General features: G+C 42.4%; 1 protein-coding gene across 2 annotated transcripts in view; it reads left to right on the top strand.

The window, feature by feature from the left end:
- Positions 1 to 444: 444 nt before the first annotated feature.
- PTPRK (protein tyrosine phosphatase receptor type K) overlaps positions 445 to 18,591 on the top strand; it is a 619,393-nt gene continuing 601,246 nt past the window's right edge. The window contains exon 1 of one of the 2 annotated variants that reach the window (XM_005897592.3): positions 445 to 755. In XM_005897592.3, coding sequence (XP_005897654.1) covers positions 659 to 755 — 97 coding nt within the window. In that variant the 5' untranslated portion in view covers positions 445 to 658. The remainder of the gene's footprint in view (positions 756 to 18,591) is intronic. The other variant, XM_005897591.2, reaches the window with a different exon arrangement.

Below are 18,591 nucleotides of genomic sequence, written 5' to 3'. Positions count from 1 at the left end.
AGTGTAGACTCGTCCTTCTTGCCGGCCACCGCTCCGCTGGGACCTCTGTCTTGGGGACAGAACCCCGAGACGCCTCTGCGTGGGCGACGGGGTGTCTCTGCGATCGCCCCCTGGGGCTCGGCCACGCTGCTTTCCCAACTCCCGCTTTTCAAACTGCAATTTCTGTAACAGGGCAGCCAACGGCGCGGGTCCCCTTTCCCGCCAGCTACCCGCGAGCGGCGGCGGGCGGCCGGGCTCGGGCGGCGAACAAAGGCGGCGCGGAGCGCGGGCGCGCGGCCGGGGTTGGCGCGTGTCTCTCCGGCAGGAGGCGGCGGCGGCGCCGCGCCCGAGCCTGCATTCCTCAGAAGCGCCCGGAGCCCGCGGGGCGACGTCACCCCCGGCTCCGCCCCCGTCCCTCCCCGAGCAAAGTAACTCTTGACTAACAGGAGCAGCCTCTGTCGAGCATGGAGAGCAGCCGCCGCGACCGGCCGGCGACGCGGGCGACGCTGGCGCCCCAGAGGTAGTTTGGCTCCCGCCGAGCAGGAAAAAGTGCGGGCGCGCGGCTATCCACTCCCGGCGCTTACCCCGCCAGGCCCGGCTGGCCCCTCAGCGGTGGGTTTCGCTGCGAGCCTCCCGGCAGCTCTTTGCAAAGCGGCTTGAAACTTCTCCCAAAGTCGACATGGATACGGCGGCGGCGGCGCTGCCCGCTTTTGTGGCGCTCTTGCTTCTCTCCCCCTGGCCGCTCCTGGGGTCGGCCCAAGGCCAGTTCTCCGCAGGTGAGTGGCCGAGGGGGCGTCCGGAGCCCCGATGAGTGCCCCCGACCTGAGGCTTGCCCGGGGAGGGATCGGATTCCTCTCCAGGACCGGTGGGCAGAGGTTTGGGGGGCGGGGGGAACGGGCAGACGGAGAGAGGTCCCCCGACTTTGTGCCAGGTGGGACTCGGGGTGCCCGACTGGGCGCCGTGGCGCAGGTAACTTTCCTCGTTGCGCCCCATTGTTCCCGGCGGAGGCTCGCCCCGGGCGCAGGCGGGCCGGGCGGTGCGGGAGTGCGGGCGGCAGTGCTTTTCTTGGGAAACGCGGAGCCTCGGCGTGTCGCGCTGACTGCACCGCGCCGGGGAAGAGAGAAAGAAAAAGTAGTAAACGACTCTGGGGACGGCTACTCTGTTGCTCGTGGTGCGGGCTTGTAGCTCTCCGCCGTTAGAACATTAAAAAAAATTTTTTTTTCCCCTCGGGAAGCCATTGTCAGAAAGGTGGAGACTCGAAGGGACCGACCTCGGCGCGCTTTGCCAGGTGCTTTTTGTCCTGGGAATAACCTCCCCTGACTATTGTCTAACTACTTCCCCGTCCCTCCCCCAGTCCTTTTCTCGTTCTCTAGCGCGGGGCTGCTCGTTGGGCTCGCCCCGTGGGTTAGGGCACCGCGCGCAGCAGGTTCCGTGTGTGTGTTGGCAGAGCCTGTAGGATGTTTTGAAACATGATTCTGAGGAGCCACACCGAGCGGTTCTGGGCAGCGAGGTTTGGGCGCCGGGTCGGGGAAGCCTGACCCGCGCGAGGTGGGAGCCCGTTCCTCCCGCAGAGCCACCGCGAAGCTGGCGTAGCTCCTCCCGGAGCCGGCCTGCCTGCTGGGGGTTGTGAACGACTGCCGCCCGCCGCCAAGAGAACCCCAAAGGAGGCGTGCAGTGAGGTCTCGCCAGTTAGCCCTTTTGGGTTCTAGTGGGTTCTGGTAAAACCACTTCGACAAGTCCGTGAAACCCCATTTCGCCCAGTCTCGTCCTCCGTTCCCTGCCAGTTTTGTCATCCTTCCTGTCGGTGGTTTCTTTCGTTCTCTCCTCTGGGGGCTCTGAAGTTTCACCAGGTGGACGCTGAGGAGCAGGCTCCCGGGCGATCGTCTGCCTCCCGCCGGTCTAGACAACTTTTCTGGCCTGTCCACCCTGCTCAGCTTGGCTGGCGAGCGCGTCTGCTGCCTTGGTTCTCAGTGCAGATGGAGACGCAGAGGTGGCCGAGGAAGCTGCAGAAGACGCGGGAAGCGGCAGCCGCGCTCCTGGCTGAGGCCATGGGACGCGGAGAACGGACGAACTTTGCACTGTCGGTTTCTCTCCTTGTTGTGGCTGCCTGGTTTCCTGGAAATAAACTCAGATTGTTGGTTTCCGGAGTAATGTTTATTTCTCTTGCGTTCTCTTTCGGCCTTCCCGCCCCCTTTTAGAACTCTATAAAAGGAGTTGGACAACAGATTCAGATGGCAGCATGTGATGTGTACTCAGGCAGATTATGAAATGCAGGGAGTACAGGGAAAGTTATGTATACAGGTGATGTTTGCAGAGGACTACAGCTCTGTGCAATGAGTGAACCGATAGCTTAATTTTAATTCTTTCTGGAGTAAGCATTAGTGCAAGCGTCTCTGACAGGTAGTGCTGGTTAGTATTGGAAGCGTGCTTGATGTAAGACTTTGTATGTAGGCAAGTTGGAAGTGGGTATTGATTTCTGCACAGTGTTTGTCAGTGCACGCAGAGCTTACCCTTGAAAAGGCATGTAGTTTGTTAATTGAAAGTTGGAATTCTACCAGTTGCATGATGAAACTTACATGTATTCCAAATTTGCAACTATTAATGTTTGAATAGCTGATGGATATGTTTTTATCAGTGAAGAAACTTTCCCTTTTTCTCCTTTCATATGTTATTTACTCTTTACTGACCAAATAAATATTAGATTTCCTCCAGCAGAATGTATAGATGAGCTTTTCTGATCCTTGGAGTTCAGGTATCTCTAATGAACAGTTGTGTTCTTAGACGTCCAGTTTTAAGTAATTTAAATAAGCCTGGCTTTTCTTTATTGACAAAGCAAAACACTTGACTTTATATTTAAGTAAAAGAATGTGCAAGCCTAGTAAATGCAATTCTGGCAGGACTATATCTCAAAATTTTACTCTTCAGGATTTGTCTATATGCCCAGAAAAGAATGCCTTTTATTCCCAGAGTTCAGATTGTGGATCTGCCTTTCTCCATAAATTAAAAATTTGTTTTTTTTAAAAATTTCTATTTTCTGCCTCTCCTAAGTCATTTGTTATTCCACTGTCATCAGATTTTATGGCAATCAGATTTGTTGCAAAAACATAGAGTCAGAGATTGCAAGTGTATTCTTTGTTGCATTTTTTTCTTACTTTCTACTTTAAATGATGAACTTTTATTTCATTCCAGAAATTTAAATAAAAATGCTTTGAAAGTGTAAAACAAATACATGTTCAGAATTGTAAACTCTCCTGTTAAATATATTTTAAAAATCACACTATTTAGGCCAGTTTTCACTTTTAGATATTATCATGTGGTTCCTAATGTAGTGATAAGCTTCAAAAGCAAAATTTGAAAGACTACAGACCCTTAGATCTTTGATATATCATGTGCTCAATCTGGTCTGCTTTGTTTAGGCCACAGTTTTAGGAATGTTTTCATCATTTGTGACTTTTCCCTTAGCTGTTGGAGTTAAGGTGTAGAAATGCTACGTGGTGACCCTCTTGAAAATCTAAACTTCTAGAGCTTCCTGTAAATCTCAACTTGTGTTCTTTCAATTTGATCACTCACTTAAAACAGCACCTAAAAACGTGTCATATCTGTGTTATATCTGGGGAAATTGAGGCATGGAAGCACAAAAATGTACTGAAGTTTTTTCATTGGGTGTATAGGTGTTATCTCTTGATATCACAATGTAAGAACGTTTTCTGTATTAGGACTCAGATGGCTGACAAAACCAGTCACAGATGAGGTAACTGGAGACTCAGCTTTTTCATCTGCAAAATGGGGATAATGATACCTGTTCTGACCTTTCCACATGGTTTTTACGAGGATGGGGTGAAATAATTTATGTGAGCTGGCCCTGTACATTGTCAAGCTTCATGTAGCTATCTGGGATGTAATCATCATATATTAAGGTAGCTAACTGCCTTGACTTCAATCTTTTCTTGCTCCCACATTCTCCCCCGTAAGTTCAGGATGGTGTGTGTGTGTGTGTGTGTGTGTGTGTGTGTGTGTGTATTTGTGTGTTTCACTCGGCCAGTCATTCATTTTAATTGTTGTTGAACATAAACATCCCAGATTGGCCAGACCATAATTTTATCAGCACAGTGAGAGAAATTATCTTTTATTTATTTATTTTGAACTTACCTCCTGTAAATCCTTACTTGAGTTGAACCTGTAGAAGAGTCACTATTAACATTCGTAGTATTCCAACTATAGAAGAAATTTATTTTTAGTCAGTTTCTTTAACTGTCTGTTTACCTATTGGCTATTCAGCCTGTTCATCTCAGTGGGAGAAAAATGCAGCTTTTTAGATGCAGTCTTATCTGTGACCTAGAGAGGGACTGTTGTCTCTCTAGTGTGATGTGAGCCTGGAAATGCAACTCCAGAGCCTGCCTTGGATATAGTTCCTGGCATGTCACACTGTAAGTGTTTACTCACTTGATCCCTTAGAACCTTGCAACTCATCTAAGCAGAGCCACTTTCTCAGTGTCTCATTCCTTACTGTTCCATATGTGAGTTAAATTTCTCTTATACTTAATATCTGTACTGGCAAGATCCATTAGAGACAGCTTTTTAAAGGGTTGCCTGTCAGTTTTCTGGTTTTGATTGGCCAGAATCTCGATCCCTCAATTATTAAAACTGCAAGTTCTAAACTATTATTAATATGTAACCATACATTTCTGGGACTGGTTTTTCTTTCACTAGTCTCCATATATCTGATTCTGTTGATTTTGCCTAGATTGCAAGATGTTGTTTTGTGTCTGGCCAATCCAGACGGGAAGAGGCAGGTCTGGCTGCTGTTTGGGCTTTGGCATATGTGCTCCTGACAGCTCTTCTCTTTATATTCATAAATATGAATTTGAAAAATAAATCAACCCCTCTGCCACTCTACCCCTCTCCCACGCTTCTTCCCCCTCCCCTCTAGCAACAACAAAGCCCACATGCACATCTACAAAATCACAGCCTTTTTGTTTTCACCACATATCTTTTGGTGCTGATCGTGTTCTTAAAAACTGGAACTATGACTCAACCATTACCCGGAGCAAACACCAGTCCTCCTACCTGATCTTATATTTCAGGCAGTCATGGTTTACTACATGTTTTTATGGCCTTTAACAAACATTTGATTTATGTGGTATGGCCCTATATAGAGAAACTAGGTTGTTTCCTTCTAATGCTTCTGAAGTGCTGTGTTCTAGGTCTGCTCAAGGTGGTGATACAGACAGCGTAAGTCATGCTAAATGTGGATCTGCTTCTCTGAGGCATGGAAAATGCTGTCCTTCTCTGCCTGCGCGCTTCTTATTTCCCTTCCTTGTTCTTCACTGAGGGCAGGAAGAGGAATACTGGAAGACTGAGAGCAGGAAATCATCAAGGGAGTTTGCAGATTGTTCTTAAAGACAAAGCAAAGAACACTGGGATCTTGTGTGCGCGTGTTAATCTTTCATTTAATTTTCTAAAGGGAAAAAAAGCCCTATTTTTTAATTTGTTTATTGGAATCAGCCTTTGCCTTTGTCCAAACACATTCATTTCTTATTCTGTGGATATGAAAACTTCCCCCTGTGTATTCCTCTCAGACTTTACCCTTTGATCATGTGTCTGTTTTGTGTCCCTTTATCAAATGGTATTTCTTTTTGCCTAAAAAGGTTGTAATTGCTTGTGAATGTGTTTTCTTTTTTTTCCATCAAAACTCATGTTGTTTGTCATAGTTCTGAATAATAGTATTTTATCAATTCATGATATCTTGAGTATTTGATATCAAAGTAAGTACATCAATCAGGCTAATTTTTATTTCAGTTGAAGGTAGAAATAAGCTTGTAAATCCATGAAATAATCTTTTAATGTTGCAGAGTATTTGTGCTTGTATGTCTGTAGAAGTAAGAGAGACTTTGAGTTCCTTTTTGTAAATGGGGATAGAAAACATTTGAGTACCATACTGCCCATTATTTTGAGATAAGTGACATATATCTAGGCTTTGGAAAACTTTAAAAGTTATGTTTGGATGTGTGATATCAATGAGAACTGTAGAGGTAGATAGTTTACAAGGTTCAAATTTCATCTTAGTGGAAATGTGTTTTTATGAAAAATGCTCTTAAACAAACATAGTTTCACATGAAAAGTTTTATTAGTTCCATGAAGTTCTGTTGGGAGGGATATGTTTATTTTTCTGTAAATATTCTTATGGAGATTCTTTTGATTTGTTGTTAGTATTTTAGTAATAAAAACTTGACCTTACATAATTAAAAAAGTTTTGTGAGGTTTTGCAGATTGTTGAGCTTCTGGGAAACACTGGGCTTGGGGTGTAAGAATCACATTGATCCTATTGTGGAACATTGCCATTTCCCCACTTAACTCTAGTTGAATTTTCTGGCATTCTCTTCTGTATGTTGCTAATCCATCAAAATTACACGTGGCTTATCATGTCACTTGCAGTTGTTTAGGAGCAAATTAAGTGGTCTTGAATGAAATAATCCATGTTTCTACTTTATATGATCATAGACAGAGCTCTGTTAATAAAAATGATGAACAGAGCAGTGCTGACTAAATCCTTTTACAGGTGTCATTCTAGGAGTTATTTTCAAAAGAACCCAGATAGAAATAAATCCAAATAAAATAGTGTTTAGAATTACCGTGTGCATTTATTTTGTTGAGAAAGTTGAAAGATGTAAATATGTTCTTATGTATATATGTTCATACATACACACACATATCTTAACAATGATAGAACATCATTGTCCAAAGGTTCAAGTGAGAAGGAAACCAAGGGTATCTACAGATGGAATCAAATTCCTATACTTATATTCTAGATAGAGTATTTTTAAAAAGAGTGATTTGTTTTTATTTATTTCATTTATGGCTCACTGGGTCTTTGTTGCTGTGCAAGGGCTTTCTCTAGTTGTGGAGAATGGAGGCTCCTCTCTAGTTGGGGTTCATGGGCTTCTCATTGCAGTGGCTTTTCTTTTTGTGGAGCACAGGAGCCCTGACTCACAAGTGGCACGTGGGCTCAGTAGTTGCTCAATAGTTGTGGTGCCCGGGCTTAGTTGCTTGTGAGATCTTTTTGGAAAGTGAAGTGAAAGTGAAAGTTGCTCAGTCGTGTCAGACTCTTTGCGACCTCATGGACTATAGAGTCCATGAAATTCTCTAGGCCAGAATACTGGAGTGGGTAGCCTTTCCCTTCTCCAGGGGATGTTCCCAACCCAGAGATTGAACCCAGGTCTCCCACATCACAGGCGGAGTCTTCACCCGCTGAACCACAAGGGAAGGCTAAGAATACTGGAGTGGGTAGCCTATCCCTTCCAGCGGATCCTCCTGACCCAGGAATCAAACCAGGGTCTCCCTGAATTGCAGGTGGATTCTTTACCAGCTAAGTTATGAGGGAAGCCCGGGTTCTTTCTGGACCAGAGATCAATCAATGTCTCCTGCATTGGTAGGTGGATTCTTTACCACTGAACCACCTGGGGAGCCCTAGATTATTGAGTGTAGAGAACTATTTTGTCTATTGTGTAGATGAAGAAACTGAAATGGAAAATATAGGAACTATGTAATATAGAATAGACTGCCCTATGCTGCTGCTGCTGCTAAGTCGCTTCAGTCGTGTCCGACTCTGTGCGACCCCATAGACGGCAGCCCACGAGGCTCCCCCGTCCCTGGGATTCTCCAGGCAAGAACACTAGAGTGGGTTGCCATTTCCTTCTCCAATGCATGAAAGTGAAAAGGGAAAGTGAAGTCGCTCAGTCGTGTCCGACTCCTAGCAACCCCATGGATTGCAGCCTACCAGGCTTCTCTGTCCATGGGATTTGCCAGGCAGGAGTACTGGAGTGGGTTGCCATTGCCTTCTCCAAGACTGCCCTATTCCATACTTTAAAGGAGAAACTAAGAAACCTAACTCCAGATTGGTGTCTATTTATATAAACTCTTGCCTATGCAGCCTGCTTCTTAACCAGATGCTTGCAGGCTGATTCTCCAAACCCAGTCCAGGGCAGCAGCTGATGAGCTGCAAAAATTCCCCTAATCCTTGTCGGGTGGTAGGGTGACATGGCAGCTGCTTAAGTGGACGGCTGGCCACAGCTTCTTGATATGACTCGACTTAGGTCATTTGACAAATTCAAGAGTAGAGAGAGGAAGACTTTCTAATGTCCTCACTGCCCATTTAAGGAACGATGGCTGATTGCTTCATGGTCATTGGATTTGTCAGTGGCAAGATGCCCTAGAATATAGCTACCTGAATTATGGTCCATGAACTGGCAGCATCAGCATCACCTGGGAACTTGCAATGATTTTGTGATCACATAACAGAGCCCACGGCAGACCTACCAATTGAGAATCTGCATTTTAACAAAATCCCCAGGTGATTTGCTTGAACAGTTAATTTTTGAGAAACCCTGCTCTAAGACAAAGAAAGCTCAGCTTGAAAAGATGTACCACATGCACCTCACTGTAGAATTGTAAGAGTACTGTGAAAGGATTAATTACAACATGAAATAAATTTCCCTGGAATTATATTTCTGATCAGTATTACTTAATTATAATTTATCACCCAGACACATCAAAACAACAAAACTATTCAGGTTTTAAGAAAGCTGTGGTACATATACACAATGGAGTATTACTCAGCCATTAAAAAGAATACATTTGAATCAGTTCTAATGAGGTGGATGAAACTGGAGCCTATTATACAGAGTGAAGTAAGCCAGAAGGAAAAACATAAATACAGTATACTAACGCATATATATGGAATTTAGAAAGATGGTAACGATAACCCTGTATACGAGACAGCAAAAGAGACACTGATGTATAGAACAGTTTTATGGACTCTGTGGGAGAGGGAGAGGGTGGGAAGATTTGGGAGAATGGCATTGAAACATGTGAAATGTCATGTATGAAACGAGATGCCAGTCCAGGTTCAGTGCATGATGCTGGATGCTTGGGGCTGGTGCGCTGGGACGGCCCAGGGGGATGGTATGGGGAGGGGGGAGGGAGGAGGGTTCAGGATGGGGAGCATGAAAAAAAAAAAAAAAAAAAAAAAAGAATACTCAGACAATTTTGAAAGAAATATTCCATAAGAGAATAAAAATAAGACTAAATAGGTTTGATTATGAATGTATTATATAATATTCGAGGGTAAACATATTATCTGAGGAACCAAGCATGATAAATGCCAATCATTTTTACATTGCACATTGACATATTGATATAGAAGACAGTATTCCCTCTTTTTTTTTTTTTTACCAGTGGCTGCAGTTTCTTGTTTTATATTTCTCTTTTTCTTCTAAGTGTAGTTTAAGGATCTTTGTAATAAGGAGCTCATTTATAGGATAGTCAAATTTAATGAATAGGAGTTAGGTAGAATGCATTAACTATCACTGATATTCTTTTTACTATCTTTTGTGCTCATATTTAAGAACAGAGATTCTTGTCAGTTTTCTCCAGAGAAAAATTATGATGTAATAGACAGTGTACGCTATTCATGTCAAAACACAATTTTACTTGCATTTTATAGCTTGCTTTAGCATTCTTTGAGAAAATGAATTTTCCCAGAAGACCTAATTGCCTTCTTATTAATAAGCCTGTAAGTGTGTTTTATTATCCAGTTACTATTCTAAATGTGTCTACTTTTGCTGGCTGTTTGAACAGTGAAGTCTCTGATTAAATCACAACTGCTCTATTTGTTTTTGCCATTCACAAGTGACTCAGAAAATACTGGCATAATGACCTGGTTATGGCAGAAACTAATGGAAAACAAGAGATATAAATTAATGTTAACCCATGATAGTTGGTTGTATTGTGATATCAGGAGGTGGGGTTTGGCTCAGTATACAGCAGAATTCTCTACATGTTTGATACTGTAAGTGAAAGTTTGCTTAACCTTTATTGTTTTAAATACACAAATATAGTTGCTAGATTAATGTATAAACTACAAATCAGTGATTGCCACATTTATTCGACTTAGACACTAGTGTTCTATGGAAAAGGTTTAATTCTGGACGGATCAGGGTTAGGGGAGAGCTTGATGATGGAGAGAAACTCTGACAAGTACTCGCATGCATCTTGAAGAATTTTAGTCTGAAGTCTCTGATTTGTTACCTTTTCTAGTTGTACACCAAAGTCTAGAGCTTGCTGTTCATACTCGTTCTACTTTTATTCTTGTCAGCAAAAATTAGGTCCATTTATTCCCTCATTCACTGGAGAGGAGAGAACAAAAGCAGTTGCCAAAACAAAAATAGAAAAAAAAAACAATAGGAACTTCCATCTACTGAGTGCCTGCAGCCTGGTAGGCCTTATGGTCAGTATTTTACATAATTTAAAATCCTCACTGTAATCCTTTAAGATTGGAGTCATCTCTGTTTTGCAAACTTCAGCCTAGAGAGATTAAGTATTAACTTGCCTTGGGTAACAGTGTGAGGACTAGGAGAGCCAAGATTCATTATTGAATATATACACAGATGTAATAGTCAGTGGTAGAAAATGCAACCTAGACTGCTTGCAACAAAAGGGGAATTTATTGTCTCTCCTGACAGTTCAGGTGGAGCTTTACTTAGGAGTTCATATAATTGTTTTGGGATATGATCCTTCTCTGTCTACTCAATGTAGTTTTGGGGTGTTCTAGAACTTTGGTCTTAGGCTCCCTGTAGAGGTGAGGTGGTGGCTTTGGCAGCTCCCAGATTCTGGTCCGTTAGGATTGTGTGAACTATGTGCTGGGTCTCTGAAGGGGCTCTGAGGGTCACTGGAATGGGCTTCAGTCAATCCTGTGTCCAGCTCCTAAGGGGAAGTATGTAGATTGGCTTAGTTTACTAGGATTCTGGACTCAGCCCTAGATCCCCCAACCAGGTCATGGGAGACTGTGGATCGAACCATGAGTTGTCAACAAATCGAGGAATAGGTTCTGGAAAAGCAGCCAAACTGCAATGTGGTTGCTTGAGATAGAATTAAGTAAGCTGTGAGCAGTGAAAGTTGAGAGGGGTGCGCCTGTCCTGTGTGTGTATTTGTAGTCCTTCTGAGCGGGGTGAAAGGAGGTGCTGGAGAAAAGACAGTTGGAGCTCCCTGATCTGGACTCCTAGGTGGTAACATCAGGGAGCCATGGTGGCCTAAGCCTTAGCCTCTAAGGGGAAGGGAATAGGTCAGGAAGAGAAGATTAGAGGCAGTCTGCTTCTAGCAGATTTGTGTGTTGCAAATCAGCTAGCTGTTCATCATTTAGGGAGTGTTTCTTTGGGGTCCTTAAGCCCTACTTTAAAGCATGCATATTATTATTTTCACGATTGTATTCTCTTTGCCTTAGTATTGAATAGGTCCAATATTAAAATTTGACAGAATTTTGAGTTAAGTTTTGAGTCAAGTAAAGCTGGCCCTGAGTGAGGATCAGGGGCCCAAATGTGACTGTGCCGGTTTAGAGCAGTGTGCCCTCTCTTCTCTGGCCAGGGCAGCTGGCCTGGCACTTAGGGGTGAAGGCGGTGCTTGTGGAGGAAGTGTACTGACTGCTGTGTGTTCAGCATGCTTCCTTTTGTCACTGGAGGTCTACCTTCACACTCCTTTGTCTTATCTTAAAGAACTTAATGAATTGTTATTTTCTTCCCTGTCCATTGGCTGCTTGCTTCATGACTCGTTTTTACCCCTGAGTATATCTTCATCAGATGTGATAACTGTGACTCTTGTATGGTGAAGTAACACTTTGCCTGACAGCCTGGTTGTTTGAAGCAGATTGCTGTATAGTCTTGACCCATTTTTGCCCCTTTATCTAAACTGACATTTAAGTACTTAGGAGGTATAGGAGGTGAAAGATTTAGCAGTGATCTATTCAGAAAGAACAGGATGCTTTGGGTTCTTTGGAGGTTTCTGTACAGAAAATTTTAGTACACAGAGAACTGATTTCTGTAAGACTGTATTCCACTCTGAGCTCTGTCACTTTCTGGCTTTGAGGTTTGGAGTAATTCCTTTCAGTTTGACCTTAACTTCCTTATCACTAAAATTGGATTATTACAATAAAGTGATTTTATTAACTTCTCTGGTTACTCAATAGGACACTTTTAAAGGTAAAATGAATAATATATGTGAAAGTACTTTTCTGATTAGAAAGTACCATAAATTTTTTTTGGGGGGGAATATAAACTTGGGTAATGAAGATATTATTGTTGTTGAAGGCATAGAATACATGGTGAAAATGGAAATGAAAACAATAATGAGATGAAAACTTTGTATATTTGTATATCTAAGTTATGGGTTGCCATCTAAGTTGTTTGCATATCTAAGTTTTATCTTGGAGAAAGTGGTATGGAAAAGGAGTCTGTAAGGTTCTTGTGAACAAGAAATTTTGTTATGTATCATGAAACTTAGCCACCAAATTTATTTTCACATATATGTATTTCATATATATGTATACAAATTACTCTCTAATGCTCCAAAAGACATTTTTTCCCACTAGATATGTTAATAAAGATTGTGTGTATGTGTGCGCTCAGTCACTCAGCTGCATACTACTCTTTGTGACCCCATGGGCTGTAGTCTGCCAGGCTGCTCTGTCCATGGAATTTTCCAGGCAAGAATACTGGAGTGGGTTGCCATTTCCTCCTCCAAGGAATCTTCCCAGCCCATGGATGGAACCTGCGTGTCTTGCGTCTCCTGGGTCTCCTGCATTGCAGGCAGATTCTTCACCCTGCACTATCATCACCCTAATACAGATTGTGTGATTATAAAATATTTTTACTGGTAATTTTTGAGCGTACGTTTTAAGGACTGTTCTCTTATATGGCAAGTTTTGTGTATAGTTTTTCTTTTTGAACATTTTTTATGAAGAGAGAAAAAATATTCTTGCTCTCTGAGCTGGCCTAATTGGTGAGAGCATGATTTTAAGGTTTGCATTGATGTATTTACTTAACCACTCCACAGTTCTTTGAGCATATCTACTATGTGTTCGTGCCATGGCAGAGGCTGGGTACACTGGTGGGCACAGATATGACTATTATGACAATTAAGGAGCAGCAGTCTTTGCATAGCTCCACATTTAGCAACTTAGGGGTGAAGCCATGTCTGTTTTGTGACTGACCTTACCCCTGTGGCTTGGCAAGTCTCAAAGCCGAAGCCTGCCTCTTACAGTTTGTGGGTCCACAATGCAGTGTGTCAGCAGTCTTTCCATATCCTTGAGTGTACACACAAAAGACTAGAAAGAAGCCTACCAAAGAAGAACTATGCAGAGATATTCCACAATGATAGTAATATCCCACCAAGTGGAAATTCCCAGAAGTTGAGTAATTGGAAGTGTAAACAAGTTGGGTAGAGGAGGGAGCATGTTTATTTTTTGGAAGCTCACTTTTTTTCTTTTGGAAGCAGAGGGTTGGGAGATGTCCTCATAGAGGACAGTGTATGGAAATATGCCCACACAACCTCAGCATCGTGTGCAGAGGCTCTGGTTTTTGGCCACAGATTTGTATTGGCCGCAACCTACAGCTGCTTATCAACGGCTCTTGGTGCCGAGTCTAATCTGCCTCCTCTCTGCTGCTTCAGTGGAGCTCTTTGTCCTGAGTAGTGGGCAGCCACTAGGTAGGGGATCTGGAGAGGGAGCCAGGAATCGGGGTGGACCTTGACCATCACCCAAACTGCCCCACACCTGCATCCTGGAAGCAGAGCAAATTCTATTCCCGGCTCTTGGGTCAATCATTTTGAAGGGGAGCAACAGTTTTGTCGTTTCAATATACCTATTGCCCTACTAGAAAATGGAGATTCCAAAAATATCTGTTAAACAGGGTACACAGCACTTGTAGTGAGAGAATTAAGCAGAAAAGTAATTTTAGAGGTGTGTAAACTTTTTTGAAGCAAAGTCAAAATTGCCAAGTTACAAAGACCCAAGCTTCAAAAATAGAAATTTAGGAAACTGTTTAAGTCAAGTCACTAACATTTTATGCCCATTTCATATTTAAGCAAAGGATATTCATTGACTATATAGCATAATATTTAAGATTACCCACTTTGGAAACTGATTGCCTGAGTGTCAATACTAGTTCTAACACTTTCTTGATGGCCCAACCACATTCCTTCAGTTTCCCCATCTGGTGGGATGATTCAAATAGTGTCTGGCATACTAAAAAAAAAAAAAAAATTCACCTTAGCTTTTATTATTGTCATCATCATCATCAGTTTTTTTTTTTGGAGCAGAGAAATATTATTGCAGGGCCAAGCAAGAGGAACGGGTGGCTTATACCCCAAAACCCCAAACTCCCCGATGCTTTTTAGGGAGAAGTTTTTGTAGGTGTAATTTGGGTGTGTGACTGTCCTTTGATTGGCTTGTGATGAGGTCAGAGGGCAGTGTTCCAGGAATCTTGTGCTCAGCCTTAAGTTACCATCCTCCATCTTGGTTTGGGCCTTAGTTTCAGCTCTCAGGACTTAATGAAGCACAAGTTCTTGATGTCTTGTCACAGAATTCAGTCAGAGACAAAGTGATAGGTAAGAAGTGGTCTTATTTAGAGAGATACACACTCCATAGACAGAATATGGCCTGTCTCAGAAGGCAAAGGACCTGGGGAGGGAAGCACACTCCACAGAGAGAGTGTGTGGGCCAACTCAGAAGGCCAGAAGCCATCATCAGCATTATTACTGAACTGAATTAAACAATGTTTGCAGAATATCCTGACCCGTGCTGTTATCTTTTAAAATTTCTAACTGCATTTTCTTTTACTTCAAAATAAAACAAGCAGAGAGTACATAATAGAATGCCTAAAATAGATCAGCATGTCTGCTGATTAACAAAGACCACGGCAAGCACTATAAAGAATATAATTCAGTGTTTATGAAAACAAGAGAAAAGATACATTGATTCCTAAGAATCAGAATCTTAGGATGAATGACAAAAACAAAAACCAAAACACTATGAAAGTGAGGGGGGAGGTGGGAGCTAGAGTGAATGTGTGAAAAGGATTCAGTTTTTAGTATAAAATACCTAAAACAATCTGTGGAAAATGCATTTAACATTTTTTAGGGATCTTGGAAGCAAACTGTGGAATAGTTCCTAAAGAGATGGGAATACCAGATCACCTTACCTGCCTCCTGAGAAATCTGTATGCAGGTCAAGAAGCAACAGTTAGAACTGGACTTTGAACAACAGATTGGTTCCAAATTGGGAAAGGAGTACATCAAGGCTGTATATTATCACCTTGTTTATTTAACTTATGTGCAAAGTACATCATGCAAAATGCTGAGCTGGATGAAGCACAAGCTGGAATCAAGATTGCCAGGAGAAATATCAATAACTTCAATATGCAGATGATACCACCCTTATGGCAGAAAGTGAAGAGGAACTAAAAAGCCTCTTGATGAAAGTGAAAGAGGAGAGTGAAAAGGCTGGCTTAAAACTCAACATTCAAAAAATGAAGAATATGGCATCTGGTCTCATTACTTCATGGCAAATAGATGGTGAAACAATGGAAACAGTAACAGACTTTGTTTTCCTGGGCTCTAAAATCACTGCAGATGGTGACTGCATCCATGAAATTAAAAGGCGCTTGCTCCTTGGAAGAAAAGCTATGACCAACCTAGATAGCATATTAAAAAGCAGAGACTTTATTTTGCCTTCAAAGGTCCGTCTAGTCAAAGCTATGGTTTTTCCAGTAGTCACGTATGGATGAGAGAGTTGGACTATAAAAAAAGCTGAGCGCTGAAGAATTGATGGTTTTGAACTGTGGTATTGGAGAAGACTCTTGAGAGTCCCTTGGACTGCAAGGAGATCCAACCAGTCCATCCTAAAGGAATTCAGTCCTGTATATTCATTGGAAGGACTGATGCTGAAGCTGAAGTATCTGTTCTTTGGCCACCTGATGCAAAGAACTGACTTACTGGAAAAGACCCTGATGCTGGGGAAGATTGAAGCAGGAGGAGAAGGGGACGACAGAGGACAAGATGGTTGGATGGCATCATGGACTGAATGGACATGAATTTGAGCAAGCTCCAGGAGTTGGTGATGGACAGGGAATCCTGGCATGCTGTAGTCCATGGGGTCGCAATGAGTCAGACCTGACTGAGCAACTGAACTGACTGAGGGAACTTGGAGGAGTTGGGGAATTTGGGGGCATTGGTGAAACAGCTTAACTCCTAGAGAGATTTAATCTCAATTAAAATATGAAAACTCTAATTTGAGAATGAGATTAAAGTGAGAATTGACCAGAAAGTTGGAGAATGTGATCTATACCCTCAATAAGTGTCCAATCCAGTGAGACTTGGTAATGTCTTGTCTTGGAGTAGCAGTCAGATATGGAAATGAGATCATTAGAACTAAAGACTCCTAAAGAATGTTTTCTGCCTAAAGGATATAGAAAAGGAAATCTGTACTGCTTCATCTGCATTTGATGCATGTTAAGTAAATGCATTGCTGCCACTTAGAATAGTGATTTACCTATGAATTTTAGATAACATTTTTTGTTTTCTTTTTGTTGATGTTTAGTTCTCCTCTGCCTAGGTAGTTTCAAATCTGTTTAAACCCCTAGGCTTTTTCAAGCCCTTGTCAACAGGGTTAAGGCCTTTTAGAGTCCTGTTGTACAGAGCATGGGGCTCCTTGAAATGTTCTCAACTGTTAGCTCACTTGCAGAATTGCCCTTTGGCTAGTCAGTGCAAAGGAAAGCCTTCTAAACTTGAGCAGGGATTTCACGTCCAGTTTAAGGTTTGGATCTCGTTCTCTTTCACCTTATTCTAGCTTTAATTGAAATAAACTTCCCTTTTCCATGGGTTATACCTGTGAAAATATTTGTTCTACAGATATAATTAAACATTCTTCTCAACTCTCAGAGAAGCTGTTTGTACTGCAGGGTTGAAGCTTGCAGAAATAAGTGTTCATATAACTATAATAATAATGCAGTTATTTTGTCCTGACTGGATGCTTCTACTGACATGGGTCTTTGTGATTCTAATGGCAGCAAGTGTCTTCATAAGCTCCTCTCCATTTACAAAATAAGTTTTTTGAGATGTTGTCATTTTGCTGCACTGTTTGACCAGCTTCATGTCTTAATAAAAGGGAACTTTAGAAAACAAGCTTTTATAGCACGTGCAATCTTAAATACAGATCCATTCAAAAAAGGGGATGTGTACCTTGACTGCCCTCTGCTCCAAAATCATGACCAGGTTATTTGGAAAGCAGATTGACCCTTATATATTTCACAACAAACATATAAGGGATATTCAATCAGAAAAAGATTATTAATTAAGAATGGCAGAACTATGTATAATAGACCATATACTTAAATGTATACAGGAACTATAAGTTTTAGCTAGTGTGGTTGCAACTGTGGCTTCCAGTCTTCTTGCCTGAGGGAATTGGACAAACCCATAACCAGGTGCAGATATTTCTTGAAGAACCAGGTGCTCTGACTCCTTGCTCTTAAGGCAAAGTCTCTTGGATTCTGAGTGTAGATTGTGTCCTTTCCTAGTCAATTCTTATCAGGAATGCAGATCCTAGGGTAGGCCTGCTTTTAAATATGCTGTCTAGGTTGGTCATAGCTTTTCTTCCAAGGAGCAAACGTCTTGTAATTTCATGGCTGCAGTCACCATCTGCAGTGACTTTGGAGCCCCCAAAAATAAAGTCTCTCATTGTTTCACCATTTATTTGCCATGAAGTGATGGGACCGGATGACATGATCTTAGTTTTCTGAATGTTGAGTTTTAAGCCAATTTTTCACTCTCCTCTTTCACTTTCATCAAGAAGCTTTTTAGTTCCTCTTCACTTTTTGCCATAAGGGTGGTGTCATCTGCATATCTGAGGTTATTGATATTTCTCCTAGCAGTCTTGATTCTAGCTGGTGCTTCATTCAGCCCAGCATTTCTCATGATGTACTCTGCATATAAGTTAAATAAGCAGGGTGACAATATACAGCCTTGATGTACTCCTTTCCCGATTTGGAACCAGTCTGTTTGCCGACCAAGGTCTGTCTAGTCAAAGCTTTGGTTTTTCCAGTAATCATGTATCATGTGAGAGTTGGCCTTTAAAGAAAGCTGAGTGCTGAAGAATTGATGGTGAGAGTTGGACTATAAAGAAAGCTGATGCTGAAGAATTGACACTTTTGAACTGTGGTGTTGGAGAAGACTCTTGAGAGTCCCTTTGACTGCAAGGAGATCCAACCAGTCAATCCTAAAGGAATTCAGTTCTTAATATTCATTGGAAGGACTGATGCTAAAGCTGAAACTCCAATACTTTGGCCACCTGATGCGAAGAACTCACTCACTGGAAAAGACCCTAATACTGGGAAAGATTGAAGTCAGGAGGAGAAGGGGATGACCGAGGATGAGATGGTTGGGATGGCATCACTGACTTGATGGACATGAGTTTGAGGAAGCTCTGGGAGTTGATGATGGACAGGGAAGTCTGGCGTGCTGCAGTCCACGGGGTCGCAAAATGTTGGACAGGACTGAACGACTGAACTGAACTGAGCGGAGGCCTGGGAATTGCTTGGAGGGCTGTTGTTCACTTCTTAGTGAAGAAAAGTACATAGGGCGGTGCTTTGGATTTCCCACAAGTACATGCTGTTCACTGAAGTATCTATTTAAGATCTTCCCTCTTCTCTGGGCAGTTTACTCTCAGCTTGGAGTCTGGACAGTAGTAGATAGAAGCACTCTATCCAACCCCATCACTCATTCATAATT

The sequence above is a fragment of the Bos mutus genome, chromosome 9, assembly GCF_027580195.1.
Source record: "Bos mutus isolate GX-2022 chromosome 9, NWIPB_WYAK_1.1, whole genome shotgun sequence".
NCBI classification, from domain to species: Eukaryota; Metazoa; Chordata; class Mammalia; order Artiodactyla; family Bovidae; genus Bos; species Bos mutus.
The sequence above is the reverse complement of the archived record's forward strand: the minus strand, read 5'-3'. Positions and strand labels throughout refer to the sequence as shown.